We start from the raw sequence: 14,425 nt of genomic DNA, 5'->3' as shown, positions 1-14,425 counted from the left end.
TCAAAACTCCCCGAAAAGCATGCGTGTGCCCATTAGCTAACAAGGGCAGGACTGAAACTGAAATCGAATGGATTTATTGGATATATGGTAAACCCCGGGATCCGGATACATGTGGCTGTGGTGGTGCCTTGCTCCTGCTTTTGCATTGTACCCTTTTGCAGCATAGTTATATTTTGCAACTCGGCTTAATCAGATACTCGTGTGACCCTCGTTAAAAATTTCTCAGAAGGGTACAAGCAGTACCGTTCGTTGGTTCTCCGGGTTCGATTCTTGCCCGTAAAACGGTGCCGCTCACTCTGGTGAACTGAACCGGATGTGCGAAAGGAAATGAACGGCACAACAGGCCTGGTGCAAATGATCCAATTCTGACACCATACGGGTAGATGGATTTCTCGTATGTATCATGTCCGTGTGCCGAAGGTGCTGAACCGTTCCGAAAAGCTTTGAGCGTTTTCGTGCGATATTTCGAGCAAACGAGTGAAACAGGATGGCTGTGGACAGGTCCCTCTACCTTTGGGTCCCTTTTTTTTGAGGTCATCTCGAAAGACAGCATCATCGAAACTTGAATCAATCCCCAATGGATCAACGACCGGTGTATGGGGCTATGGTTGTTGCCGTTTTGTTAGCTAACTTTGCCAACCCCCTTCAAAATAAGTCGCTTCCTGTCGAAATAATCCGGTAGCTCAGACAAAAGTCCGTCCGTCTGGCAATATTCTTTCAACCCTGCACCGGTTTTATTCCGCCTGTCGGCGGAAACTCCCACCAGATCCTACTACTTACCCGCAGCACACGTTTCGGCAGCCCTCGATCATCCTCCTCAGTGATTTGTGTGCGATATGACGATTTCTCAAACACTGGCGGATTGTCGTTTACATCTCGTACGTTGATCAGAACGGTGGTGTAGTTCTCCTTAAAATTATCCGATGCCGTCAACCGTAGCTCATACTGTGTGAGTGTGTTGTTTTTTTGGGTTGGTATCGAAAACGAAAACAAGAAGCAAAATGAAACATGTAACCATCGTTCAGGCTTATTGCTGTTATGTACCCTTAGGGTGAGAGTGTTGGCAGGGAATAATGGGTCCGGGATTAAAAAAGGGAAGCACACAATAAGCTGCAGGATACAGTTGTACGAAACCACACCGCCTTCTCGCTTGCCTGCTTACCTTTTTGATCTTCTCATAATCCAACGCTTTAGCTACGTACAAAGCGCCAGTTGTGTTGCGTATCGCAAACACATTGCCTATGTTACCGCTCGAGATCTTGTATCGTACACCGGCCGCTGTAATGATAGAAATGCGTAACGAAGGGTATTAGTTATCAGTCGGAAAGTGTCGCTTTAATGTGCTTTAATTTTTCCTCCAATCCTATCCCACCGATTCCGACCCCGCTACGAGGTGTTTGCAAATGTATGGTAATTAACTCTCGTCTCTCCCTACAATTATGGGGGTAATATTGAAGAGGAAATTCTTTAACCCATCTCCAGCTGCGGTTGATTTGTACTGCGTTTCCCCCGTTGCAAAAAGCGCTAGAGGTTACGTGTTGAAAACCTTTACCGCACGTGCAATTTATCCACGCACGTGTAGAAAGCTGTTTAATTGCGCTACGGGATCGCTGTTAGTTTCATCCCGGCATCCTAGCAACGCCAGGCCCGGTCGCTAGATGTGGTGAGCAAGTTAATTTTAAAGTTGGTTTAGCGAAACAGTACCGGGCAATCATTTTGATATTCTACCCCGGGAATCCCCATTTAGGCTCGGGTCTCTTGTTACCCGAAAACCGGGTGCGGGATTTAAAATTATGCTAATTTGCCCCCCAAAAACCACACCATGCTCGAGTTGGTTTCAATGGAAGTGCAAACCACAGCGAGCGTGCGTATTGTTTAAGTAGGGCAATGTTTTCATTTCACCGGTACCTTGAATATGTGTTTACTAGCGTCGAAATTCAAGCAATTGGTTTGAACTTATCAAGAACTTATCAAGCTGATTATTGTTTTGCAACCATTTTCTTAAACTAACGAGGTGGCTATGCTGAAAACCCAGCAAACAAAACGAGTAACAAGCAATTGTAGTGTGTGAAAATATTGTCCGTGTGCAAAACATTTGTTCTCCCTGCAAACCACGTTCCATCATGTGTCTTGTAGTTATACATTTTTGATACGAATTTGTGCTGCGACCCGAGTGACCATCGCTGTACCACCGTGCCGGGGGTTTCACTGCATCATTGCCAACTGCACGGGACCACGGTAGTTCACGGTGGTCATTCATTTTTCATGCAAAATATTCTACATCCCTGTTGAGCTTCCGTTTTGCGCCATAAAGTGCCTTGGTCGGTAGGCGTTCGTGTGCGGTTGGATTTATTATGTTTATTAACATAAATTTTCATAAATTACTGTTCAACGCTCTCCGCTGCGTTGGTTCGGTAGATTCGGACGTGGTACAACCATTACCACCGGTGGGATCTGCAATGTATCGTCCTTTGTGTAGCGATTTTCGGTACTCTATACCAGCCAGAAGGGGAAAGAATCGTTCGTACCAAATGGAGACGCCCAGTAGCTGGTACCAAATGGAGGCGCCCGGTACTTTTGCTGAAGAGAAGACCAACCGGCGGGTAGGATGGTATTTGGATTGGAAGCTGAAGTGATTGTAGCAATTGCTATCAGCACCATTGTAGAGCATAGGACACACATTTTACGTAGCAAACCCTCTGTTTTGGGTGTTCCCAAGTTCCCTAGCCGTTTGTTCCCAAGTTCCCCAGCCGCTTTGTTACTCTCACCCCCGAAAGCGTCGTCTAAAATGTAACAATAGTTTAGTACGAGTGTAGTAGTTTTACATAGTGTGCGCTTAGAGTTGATTAGAACCAGTCGTGTAAAATTAGATTACCCCCTGGAGGGAATAAGTAGCTAGCGGCGGAGTGCCGCACGAGTGTGAGGTGAGGATAGGGTTGGAGCATTGTGAGGGTGAGGGCACAACATTTTCGTGCAAAACTTTCCCACCAATACCACCAAAACGGTCACAACGATTTTGCCGGGTTTGTCGAATTAGACTACATTTATATTCCAGTCAGCGACATGTTGGCGCGTGAAAGCGTAACTTTGATTGAATTATCACCGTACCTCGTGCCTCGGCGCTTTAAAACAATCTTTCCGATGGAACAGTGTTCAATGAAAGGAACAGCATCATGCTTTGGGAGAACAAATGTAGCGGTGGCATGTGATTAGATACCAAGCTGAAGGGGAATAGCTCAAGGATATTCATTAAAAGTTGTTAGTGTTCCGTTTGGGAGAAAGGGAGAAGGATTTGATGAAAATTCAATATTTGGTACAGTGCATTAATTGTTTTCCAGACTAGACACAGCAGATGCATTAAATTAATCGATAAACTAAAGTGATTATGTGAAAGGTCAATGTGATTCCACTATTCGTGATCTAGAAACCTTCAAAAATTACAAAATTAATTTCAACATTGTGTGGCTTTATCTTTGTTTCACACAGTGAATTGATTAAAAATTCACATTCAATCTTTAAATAATCATATTTGTTCACTTCACACAAGTTCAAAAGTTAGATTAACTTTAAAATTTTATTCATTGTACTTTTAAAACATCTTTTAAAACATTTTTCGATTGTTCGATAATGATAAATTGCAGTTTTTTTAATTTGAAAACGTTTTTAATAGCTATACATGATTAATTTTCCTTCAAAACCACACCTTTTAAGGGTATGCTATGGAGTTTGGAATTTCTTCAACACCTTCTCATTCTTTTCCAGCTTCCAAATTGCTGGTAAAAGATTGTGTAACTGTTATTTTTAATTTGTCTGCCACCTTCACTAAAACCCGAGGGACATTTTGAGTAATGGCAATGATGGCAATCCCTAGTGGGAATTCTTTACCCTCACTGGTATACCCCACTGCTACGCCCTTCGCTCACTCAGCGTCGTTTAAGCTTCTTCCCTTAGGCCTACGGGTGAATGAAGTTTCTGGAAGGAATTGAACCGTTACAGTTTATGTACGGTCGTCTATCTCATGGTGTCTTTGTTGAAGAAGTGGACCCGTGAATCGTTAGGAATGTTGTCCTTTGGTTTCCTTTTTTTCATCCTTCTTCTCTGTGTACATTTATCTTCGGGCCAATCCACGGTTCGTGGTGGATCGAAAGGTGTGCTACTGTCGGAACAAATTAATGACAATGTGACCCCGGTCTAAGCTGATTTTCGATTGCTCGTGGCTTTTATCTCTTTGTAGAGTGGATAGATGCTGTAAGAGAAATAGCGTAACAATAGTAAAATAGCAACGATGTGGTGGATTACAGTCCTAAACTCTATTTTCTGCCATTAAGATCATTACATGACACTTGGTGAATAAAATCCAATGAAATGAAATTGTGACTGTCATGATGGCTAGTGATTTAATCCCACAATCAAGCATCGGTGCTTCGTTGTGCGGTACATTGTCCGATGCGACATTGACATTTGAACTACGAAATGTCTCGGTAGAGGTGCATTAACAATGGACCGTCACTGTAACTGTCACGACCGATCAACCGAAGGGGAATGCTTTTCAATGACACGAAAAACCACTCCGAATGGGAGTCGTTCGAACAGTTGCAACAAAGAATGTAAACCGAAAGTGTGTTTGCGAGGAGGAAAAAAAAACAGAAAAAAACCTTTGCCGTCATCGAGCTTTCGCACAATCTATTGGGTTTCAGGAAAATGCATTGTAAAACCAAAACAATGAACCTCGAACCCAGCCCGATCTTTGACATGTACAGCGTACCGAAGCCTAGACAATCTTTCCAAAAGAACAAGAAACCACACAGCCCTTACACGTACACAAAGAAGTCATCTATCGTCCGATGGGTATGCCACCGCTTCGGTGGCTCACGCTGCTCACTCCCACTGCCTTTTTGGGGTGGAAAAATTAAGCCCAAAATTACATGCTCACTGTTATGTTCGGGCGTCCTTTGTCGAGTGGCCGGCCGATCGGGACGATGGTACTGTACTTTCTCTGCTTCAGCTTTGGCCTTGCCCCACAGGCAGCGTTGTGTTTTTGGTCAGTTTGACATGATGGATGACGGTTTGCGGTTACTGGTGAATCCTTTCCCGCGGCGCTCGACAGGAGTCTGTATCAACCAGCTACGGTGAAGCTGGAGTTTTATTGTAGCAAAAGGACTTTTTTTTACTTTTTGCAATTCATATTTTAAAACCCACGCAGGAGTTCGTGTTTGGGGTGGTGATTGTAGCTTTTTAATGTGTTTTTTGGTTAGTACAAAAGTAATCGTTCAAGTGACAAGCGAAACTTCTTGGATGTATCACAAAAGCTTTTAGTTTAGATTGATTGAATTGAAGCAATGTTTCAAGTTTCAAGTTTGAAGTTTGTGAATTTTTTTTTCTAACATCTTGATATTAAGCAAATATAGACAAATAATTATAATAGATTTATCTTACGAGTGCATCTGGAAAACGTAATTGAACATTTATGTCCACTGTGACCTAAATTTGGAGGAAAAAGTAATCCTACTAAATATCTTCATATAGGTCTTTCATCGGTTTCTGAGACATATTGTTTGGATTTGACTACAGCTGGCGTTACCAAGACATCGAGGTGGACTGAACCTAGAGATGCCCGTCATTAGCACAGTCTCACTGCTCCTGATGTTGGTAAACATGAATATCTGAAAATCTGAGGGCATAACACATAACTTGTGCATGTAACTACCCGAACATTTCGATCACCTATTGTTGCATGAGAACGGTGATCCAATATTTGTCATCTTTTCCAAGTCTAACCGCCTGTAGTGCTAAAATCCTAAGCCGGGTTTGTGATTTAAAATTTTCTTGTGATTGAAATGAAAACTTCGAAGGTAGCCGTGAAGTCGCCTTCCGTTATCTGGCGATGGAACAGGAAGAACAACCACCAACTGTCGTTGCACCAGAAACCCACAATGCACCTATTAATGGATTACTAATATCCACACAAACCACTAAATGCCGAGACCTGCTCAATATGCCGTATGTGGACCATAAGTTTGCCCAGTGCTCTAAGGCAGTGATGTCAAGCTCATTTTGGTTTGCGGACCGGTTTGCACAAAAAAACTATCTTACATTCCAAAATAAATCAGAAGAGGAGGAGGAAGTCGGAAGGAAATAAAATTCAACAGTTGTTTGGACTTCAAGAGGGATTCAAGAGCGGGTTACTGAAGTGTAAAAGAGTACAACATATACACAGCATATACAAATTATTCCTCAATTTGCTAAGATAAACCTCACTCAAGTTAGATAATTATCGAGGTTCTCGTTCTTCCTTCGCGGGTCGGATTCAAAGATCTTGCAGGCCGGATCCGGCCCGCGGGCCGTATGTTTGACATGTCTGCTGTAGGATATCGTACCCTTGGATCGATGTCGTCGGCCAGACAAATCCTTAAACTACATCATCCGTATTATAGGAAACCACCAATTCTGTCATTGATGTAACAATCCTTAAATGTTCTTAAAACTGTACGTCAACCCTTCATGTTTATTCCCTTAATTTTTTTTTTCGGTTAGAACGGCCTGGTCGTATCAAGACTTATTTTACCACGTAGCAGGATAGTCGGTCCATGCTACGGGGGGACGGTCCAGATAAGATTTGAACCCGGTCCTGCCATGTGGACGGGCGACGTTTATCATATGCAGCACCGGGACGCCCCTCTTTCCTTCATTTTGTAAGGTGTTTTTTATTTAATAAATTGTTTTTTTTTTCTAGCAACAAGTACACATATTGGAGATATTTCACCTCGTAAAAACATATGCTAACCAGATAAACGATTCCAAATACCTTGGGTTAGATCTTGTTTGTCTTTCATTGATATAAAACATAAAGTGACTTAATCAGACTGGTATGAAAATAGTGTAAGAGTTACCGTAGATCTTAATTATACAATTGGAAAATTCCATTCCCTTAACAAAGTGCAAAGGTACGACGCAACGAAGTTCGAGAGTCTCAAGAAAGACCATGTGATTTCTCTATTTTCAATTATAGGTTCTTCGACAAGCGGGCTACAGAGTTGTTTCCGAAAACCCACGAAGAAACCACAAAAGCTCCTACTCCTAGAGATGATTAGGGAAGATTGTGCGGTTTTGCTTAGTGCTCCAGATCGTAACAGTACATTAGAGGTGAGCTCCGCTTTCACTCTCCGTTTATCCAGCGAACACAGCGGTGCAAAACCTTCATTTGCGATATTTTATCCACACAAGAGTTCCACCAGTGCTGGAGCGTGTGGTTGAAGAAGTGGACCAATATTGGCTCATCTACTTGATGCATGGAAATCGGTTCCAATCGTACCGCACGCAAGACACATGCCGGCGTTAGCGAGTGAGTTGATTTGCTTTTTGGGTTTCTTTCCTAGCTGTGCACCGGCAATGTCTTCGCCCTGCTGCAAATACCACAACGACAACGGTTGGACATCTCATCCATTGCCAAGTGCACTTCTTGTCCGCACGGATTTACGAACGGATGAACGGAAAGTGCATACGAAGAAACCTCACCGTTAAACTCCATCTTGCGTTCCATCGAGCAGACCGGCCCCTATCTGCAGGTAGGGTACAAAATACGCTTTCACTATGCAGCGTTGAGCAGAAATACGGCAAGTCACTTACTGAAATCACTTCACCGGTTGAGCTGTTACGTTCAAGTGGAATGAGACTTTTCTTTTTGTACGTGTATGTACGGCAGCGGCTATGTCCTTTCACTTCATTCCATTTCTTGTGGGCCAGCAATACCTTCTCAGCCGTTGTTTGTACCATCACACCATGCCCGAAGCAAACTATACTTGCGCACTTGTGCTTGTTCCACTTTTTTTCCACACCGCCTTACTCACGTCACGTGCGGCTTCCATTTTCTGTTCGATTTTTTTTGTTGATATTCGTCCTTCAAAAAGCAAACCAATCATTCAGTGAGATAGATCTTCGGAACAAGTTTTTTTCCTGCTCCCTGTATCTAACTCAAACTCCCGATAGGTACGGTACCCTCCCATTTATGTACCCATTTCTTTCCAATTGTCCATCAAAAACTTTGGTGAGCAATACATGGGGATGGTCGTGACATTTACGGAAAATGTAGAAAAAAGCATTTCATCTACTATGGTAGTAAAAAAAGTAAAACGTGTCCCGGCGACGGTAATGGAACAAAACGTGGAAGAATGTCGTGCCGGATCGAGAAAAGGTTAGGGTTGAACAAGATAAAAAAAAAAATACAGAAAACCTAAGCGAAAAGAGAACGAAATACTTGAGGAAAGCTTTTGCAAATGAATCAAACTTTTCATCCGTCTGATTGTCGAGAGTTTTCTTTTCGATTTTAAATAGTCCCGCTGTGTATCTACTGTTGAGTGCAATCAATTTGGTACTCGGTTTTTTTTTGTTGTATCGTTTTCTTCGACTAATAGCACTTTTGATATTGTTGGGACTATTTCCCTCTTTTTTTTTCTATCGATACAATGAAAAGTGAATAGATTGAAGGATCGTGGTTTTTTTTGTAATTTGTTACAGCACGTTAAGTGGATTGGTAGTAGTGCATGCAGCAATTTAAAGTGGTTTTTTTTCGTGTCAGATTTTTGTATGTGAAAAGAAAATCTTTATGCAAAATTTGTTCAAAAACACTTAATTAATTTAACGCTTGATCTCGCTTGAGTTCAGATCTCAAGTTCTCAAAGTTCAATTACTATAATGTTAAAACTTTTTTATTTATTATTTAAATTTTAGTAATTTTATACAATAACAATATTTTTTAAATTTAAAGCTAAAAAACAGTTTACGTTGTATAATTTTTTTTTGTAAAATATCAATAAAAATTAAGATTGTTTTCTATCGTGGAATTTCGTAATTTCGTATATCACTGGTAAACAAAATACACACTTATTCTGTGTTCGCTGCAATAAACATACCAACTGTAGTGGCGCCATTTGTTCGAGCGCTCCGGAAACATTAGATAGAATTTATGACTTTATTTTGAATGATCTGTTCATCGTGTCGAAATCGTGCCGTTACACAACGGTCCAACAGACACACAATGTTTCGCAGAACGTATAAAAGATTTGCTTCACCACAAACACAAACCCAAACAACAAGATGGTGCTGCCTAAAGGAATAAAAGGAAAAAAAACCGCGTCTATCGGTACGGTGAAGTTGCATCGGACTGCAATCCGACTGTCGCTGTAGTGCAATCAGCGCCAACAGCGTCAGGCACAACGCTGTGGAACGATGGCAAACGGCACAAAGCAACTTTTGTCATTAACAGTTGCTTTGCTGTACCATTGTCTGCCCATCGATGGTCCACGCGGCGAGTTGTTCGTCGTGCAGACTAGGCGAAACCAGTTGGATTGGTGGTGCATGGTAGGAGTTTTCATTGTTGAAAAGTTGCACTGCATTTTTCTGCAAGTTTCTGCCCATTTTTTCAGCACTACATGACACACCCGTTGTGCCTTTTCCAGTGGTGCATAACAACTGTTTCGATTTTTTTTTTGCTGGCTACAGTTGGAATATTTCTGTTGTAGAATTTTTTTTTCCGATGTAATGTTGTTGTACAAAAAAAAATCTTCCCTTCTGGTTCGGTTGGACGAATGAATGTGAACTGATTTTTGGCTATTTGTTGGCCGGTGCGTTCCCCCGACGAAGAAGTTGTCTATTTTGCATTCTGCCGCTGCTTGTTTTCGGGGCTTGGAAAATTTGATACTTTTCACAGAATTTTTATGCCAGCATTACAATATCTGCAATCGGGATTCGGGAAGCAAAGTTGCTGTCGAATGCGCTTTTTACACCCATCGCAAGAGCCCATCTGTGTGGGGTAAAATTGGGAGCTTGGTTCGAAAGAAGGAAAAAAAAACAATGAGTCTTCTTCCATTGCTTGGATAACAAAAGGTACTAGTTATCGATGGAAATGAAATCTACATTTTGATTTGAAGTTTTCCACTCGAGTCCATTTGTTTTATTTTATTTTGTTTCTTTTTTCTTTTCCACTCTTTAAGTTTTGCAACAAACTGAGAGGTGCATATGTGCTATTTAAAATAACAAAAAAAAAAAGAATCCCTTTTGTGTATTATTCTGCAAAGCGAGCTAATTTTAACCCGAAATGAGCTTTACGTGCCTTTATTCCGACTTTAACGTCCACTTCCAATTTCAAACCATTCCGTTGGTTACATTCGAAGGCATTCCCTTTACCACGTATCTCTTCCATTTCCCGTGGTCACATTTTCGGTCGTTACGAAACGTGTTAGCATTAGTGCGAAGCGTGACAATGATGGGCCATTTATTTTAATTGAAGTACCCACTACCGGAATCAAATCTACATTCGCTGTCCTAGAACCTAGAGTGCCACACTGTGTGTGTGTGTGAGTGAAGGTTCGGTGGGGTTTTTTGAAATTAAACGAGACCACAATTAAGACCCATTTTTGGGAAGTTTTGGTGAGGTGGTGGAGAACAAAAAAAAGAACTCCTTCCTACTGTATGTGTTTTGGTGTCGAGTTGTGTTCGAATCACCGTGTGTCGGCCGGCACTCCCCGAGTAGTGAAACTTTAGCATATAAACTGTTTAATGGTTGTGCCGCCATTTAATAAACGATTCAAGGAAACGTTATGTATGTGAGAGGCTTCTTGTTGTCAGGGGTTGGGTGAGTACTCCTTCTCTCTCTTTCTCTCTCTCTCTCTCTCTCTTTCTCTCTCTTCTCACAACATGAAACCATGTAGTGGGATTTGGCGCGTGTTGCATGCTTGTTAGTAGTGTTTTAAAAAGCTCCCGTAGGAACACGTACAAATTAGCAAATGAGATGTGCATGAATTAGGTAACCGAATCGGTATATATACCCTCTTTGCTGGGGGGGAAATTCAATCACATTGTGTTACACTTCCAAATGGCTTTGGATGAGCTTTTTTATGGTTTGAATAGCATGAATAAATGGCTTTGTTTCAATGCACACAACATGCTTCCTGTGTACGTAATTGGAAAGATTGAAACGATGAATGGTTTCTTTCGTGAGAGGATCGGCCATCGGCTTACGGTTTTCCTATCAGATTAATTAAGTGAAGAGATCTTCATCATCTCTACGGTATCGTTACCATTACCGCACCCAAGTTCCCCAATGCCGACGAGTTCATCTGTTTAGCTTAAAGAAACTACTCCGTTGCTTCCGTATTTTCTGGTATTCGGACCTCTTGACCGGCTGATGGGCAAAAACCCATCAACACCATCATGTCAACGAAATATGTTCAATTCATCACCTTCGTACGAATGCGGCTTTCAATCTACCAGACCCGGCAAAGGAATGGTTTCCTAAGCAACATAAAAGATGGGCAAACAATAAGCCACAGAGGCGATTCATTTCGAGCAGATGGCTTCGGTTAAGCAGCCTGCCCGGGGAGAAGTTCTTGGGCTGCTTACTTGTAAATTAATTATCATTCAACCAAGGCAGGACAGTGCTGTCCGGCAGTGGACAAAGAAAACTTCCCTTTTTGTACACCCGTTCCAGGGAGAGTAAACCATTTGGACAACCTTCCGATAGTAGAGCATCGTTGATCATCATCGCTCTTGTTGCCGATAGGCACGAGCCGGAACATTGTGTGTGAAGGTGTAGCAGAAAATAGGATTGTGGTTGCCTACCAACAACAGTACCAATGTATATACAGCAAGCTGAAGAAGGTATCCATTTATTCCAATATTTCTCATTTTGGTGCCTGAACCGGAAATGGTGCCCGAGTTTCTTGGAAAGCACGCAAAGGTGAATTCCGCGCAGTAGACCAATAAATTTTCTTCTGACAAAGGTTGATTTGCAATTGATTTTCCACCGTTCCAATCGTGCCCAATTTCCAGCCCAAACACCCAGGTCCAGGTCTTCCATCACTGTCATGGGGTAAAATCTTGAAAAAAGGTCCCGGGAACCGGGGGAAAGCGAACGGATTTCAAATATTTAAAAAGGGCTCCACCCCACGACTTAAACGCAACCGATACAACCGGTGGCTTGATGCTTTTGATCCCCATGCTGGTTGTTGCAAAGTTTTCATCCACCCTTATGGACGAGAAGGTATCAGGACCGGAGCAGTAAGAAGCGAAAAAGGTTGCTTTTTTCTTCTCGCTTTCATTGCTCGTTATTATGGATTGGAAAACATTTGCGAATATTTGCGTAACCGCTTCGGCGTGCAAATCCCTTCGAGAGTACCGATGTTACGGCCCGAGGTGAAAACATGTCAAAATAACTTTACTTTTCTTTACGGTTGCAAGGTACAAAGCAAGAAGAAAGATCGTGCCCAACTTTTTGGCTCGGGTGTGTTTTTTTTTATTGTTTTTTGTTATTCCATTTTCCATTGGTGACCGGTAACCTTAGTTGGCCTTGTGGGTTTTTGCTTTTGGGCCAGTCTTGTCGGACACCGGTACTGGGAAGGTTTTTCTTTAAAAAAGGTTGCCTACACCTCCGGCGTAGGTCAGATGATAAAGGTGAGTTATCGATAAGTCCCACCGACTACTCCCACTCTCAAAGGAATGATAACTTGGAAAAATAGAATGATTAATGAGCGAACATAAGCTGCGGGAATACTCTTCTCCCTCCCTCCCCCATTCACATGGTTTCCATCCTTATGTGTCAACGGGGGCTTATGGTTCCCAAATACCTTTCTATAAAACTATACCTCACCAGACACAGCATTTCAAAGGCTAAAAAAATGTATCCTTGATAAGACCTTCTTCGCTCGAAACCATCACGTTTGCTTCCTTTAACTTCTTTAAGTTTCGGAAATGGAAAATTCGATTTAATCATTACCGTGGAAAGGAATGTTTCGATCCTTAAGTGACAGGTGGTCACCGCAAAAGGTTGGTGCGGTATCGTAAAAATTAAACTTTACTGCCTTTTAATAAGAATGGCGTACCTTGGCGCACGTTCGTAAATAAAAAGCTTTTGCTAGAGCTCGTTCCCGCTCCCCCCAATGCGCTCCGGCTTGTAATAGTATAATTTTATACCGAACATAATCGTAAAAGAGCTCCGTTAAAAGTTGCACACTGTATGGTGGGGGAGCAAAAAAAAACAACAAACGAAAAACGATGAAAATTGAATGTTTTCGCAGTAATGTGCTTCTTCGTGCTGGCGTCTTCTAACCTAGAGGACGTAACTTTCCCACCACCTTCTGGGCGGAACTGGGCCGAACCGGGAGTGATTTCTTTTTTTTTTTTTGGGTGGAGAGAAGTTGATTCTTCTAAGCACCGGTATAAATGAAACGATGGCTGGCAGTGTCATAATTGATTCGCACCTGCATGACATAATGATCGTGCGGGTGGGTGGGCACGACGAGAAGGACTTCATTTAAACAGCATGACGGAAATTAAAATTCAAATGGTAATAAATTATGAGAAAAATTATCTCGTTAGAAATATATCTTTCCTTACAGATGGTGGAGTTGTAGTTAAACACACACACTCTCATGAATTTGAAGCCACTGTAAAGAATCTTTATAGAATGTTTGGAAAAAAATGAAAACCTTTCGGATAGCTTTTTCACAAGAAGGTTGCATTATAAATGAGAAAAAAATTATGTAAATCCTAAGCAAACATAAATAGTAGATATTTTTTGTAACATTTATGTGCATACTTAATGTGTTTTTATTTCTTTCCCGAGGTTTTTTTTCCTTGAAGCTAAATGAATTTTATATCATAATTCATCATGTATGCTTGTACCCAAAAATAAAAAAAAACACTAAAATGGAGACTTTTAATGAACAGAATGAAATGGTCTGGAGAATGGACATAAAACATGCAGGCATCGCCTTTTTGGTTTCTTCATACATGCAATGAATTGAGAATGAATAATGGTTTTTCTTTTTCTGTTCGTTTTTCAGAAAAAAATTTATTCAATGACATGTATTGATTTAATTTAAATGATATGTTTGAGATCATGCCAAACATCAACAAGTGGTTCGCTTCTATGTTTAGATACATATCCATCTTCAAGCCATTATAAACCACTAAGACTGACTCTCTCTCTCCCTCTTAATCTAGCTTTCCCTATATCTCTCTCTTAAATTAATATAATTAATTTAATTAAATAATAAAAAATTAATATAATTAATAATTAATAATATTTGAGCACCATCATTTAGATGCTATCAATTGAATTCACGAGATGGACGCATGATTGAGAACTTTTTCAATATTTGTTCAAACTTGTTTCACCTTCACCAAGAAAGCAACAGTGTTCGGAATACATCATTTAATTTCGGTTTTGAAAATTTTATTTTTTAGAAGTTTGAGTTTTAGTGAAAAACGAAATCAATCTTGACTGTAATAAAGTGTAAAACAATGTAGAAAAACAAAAATATTTGTTTATTTAAATATAACAAAATTCTCAAAACAGATTTTATCACCAGTAAAGCAATACCTATAAAATGTTTGATTATTCAAAATAACTACTCCCTGGAACTTAATC

At 41.0% G+C, this 14,425-nt stretch overlaps 1 protein-coding gene across 6 annotated transcripts in view; it reads right to left on the bottom strand.

The window, feature by feature from the left end:
- LOC125775026 (neural-cadherin-like) overlaps nt 1–14,425 on the bottom strand; it is a 254,791-nt gene that overhangs the window by 25,064 nt on the left and 215,302 nt on the right. For all 6 annotated transcript variants that reach the window (XM_049445434.1, XM_049445435.1, XM_049445430.1 and 3 more), the window contains 2 exons: nt 1,163–1,278; nt 781–945 (listed from right to left, as the gene is read on the bottom strand). In XM_049445434.1, the coding sequence (XP_049301391.1) occupies nt 781–945; nt 1,163–1,278 (281 nt within the window). The remainder of the gene's footprint in view (nt 1–780; nt 946–1,162; nt 1,279–14,425) is intronic.

This window comes from Anopheles funestus, chromosome 2RL (assembly GCF_943734845.2).
Source record: "Anopheles funestus chromosome 2RL, idAnoFuneDA-416_04, whole genome shotgun sequence".
Classification (NCBI taxonomy): Eukaryota; Metazoa; Arthropoda; class Insecta; order Diptera; family Culicidae; genus Anopheles; species Anopheles funestus.
Note: the sequence above shows the minus strand (reverse complement) of the source record. Positions and strands in the feature narration are given on the sequence as shown.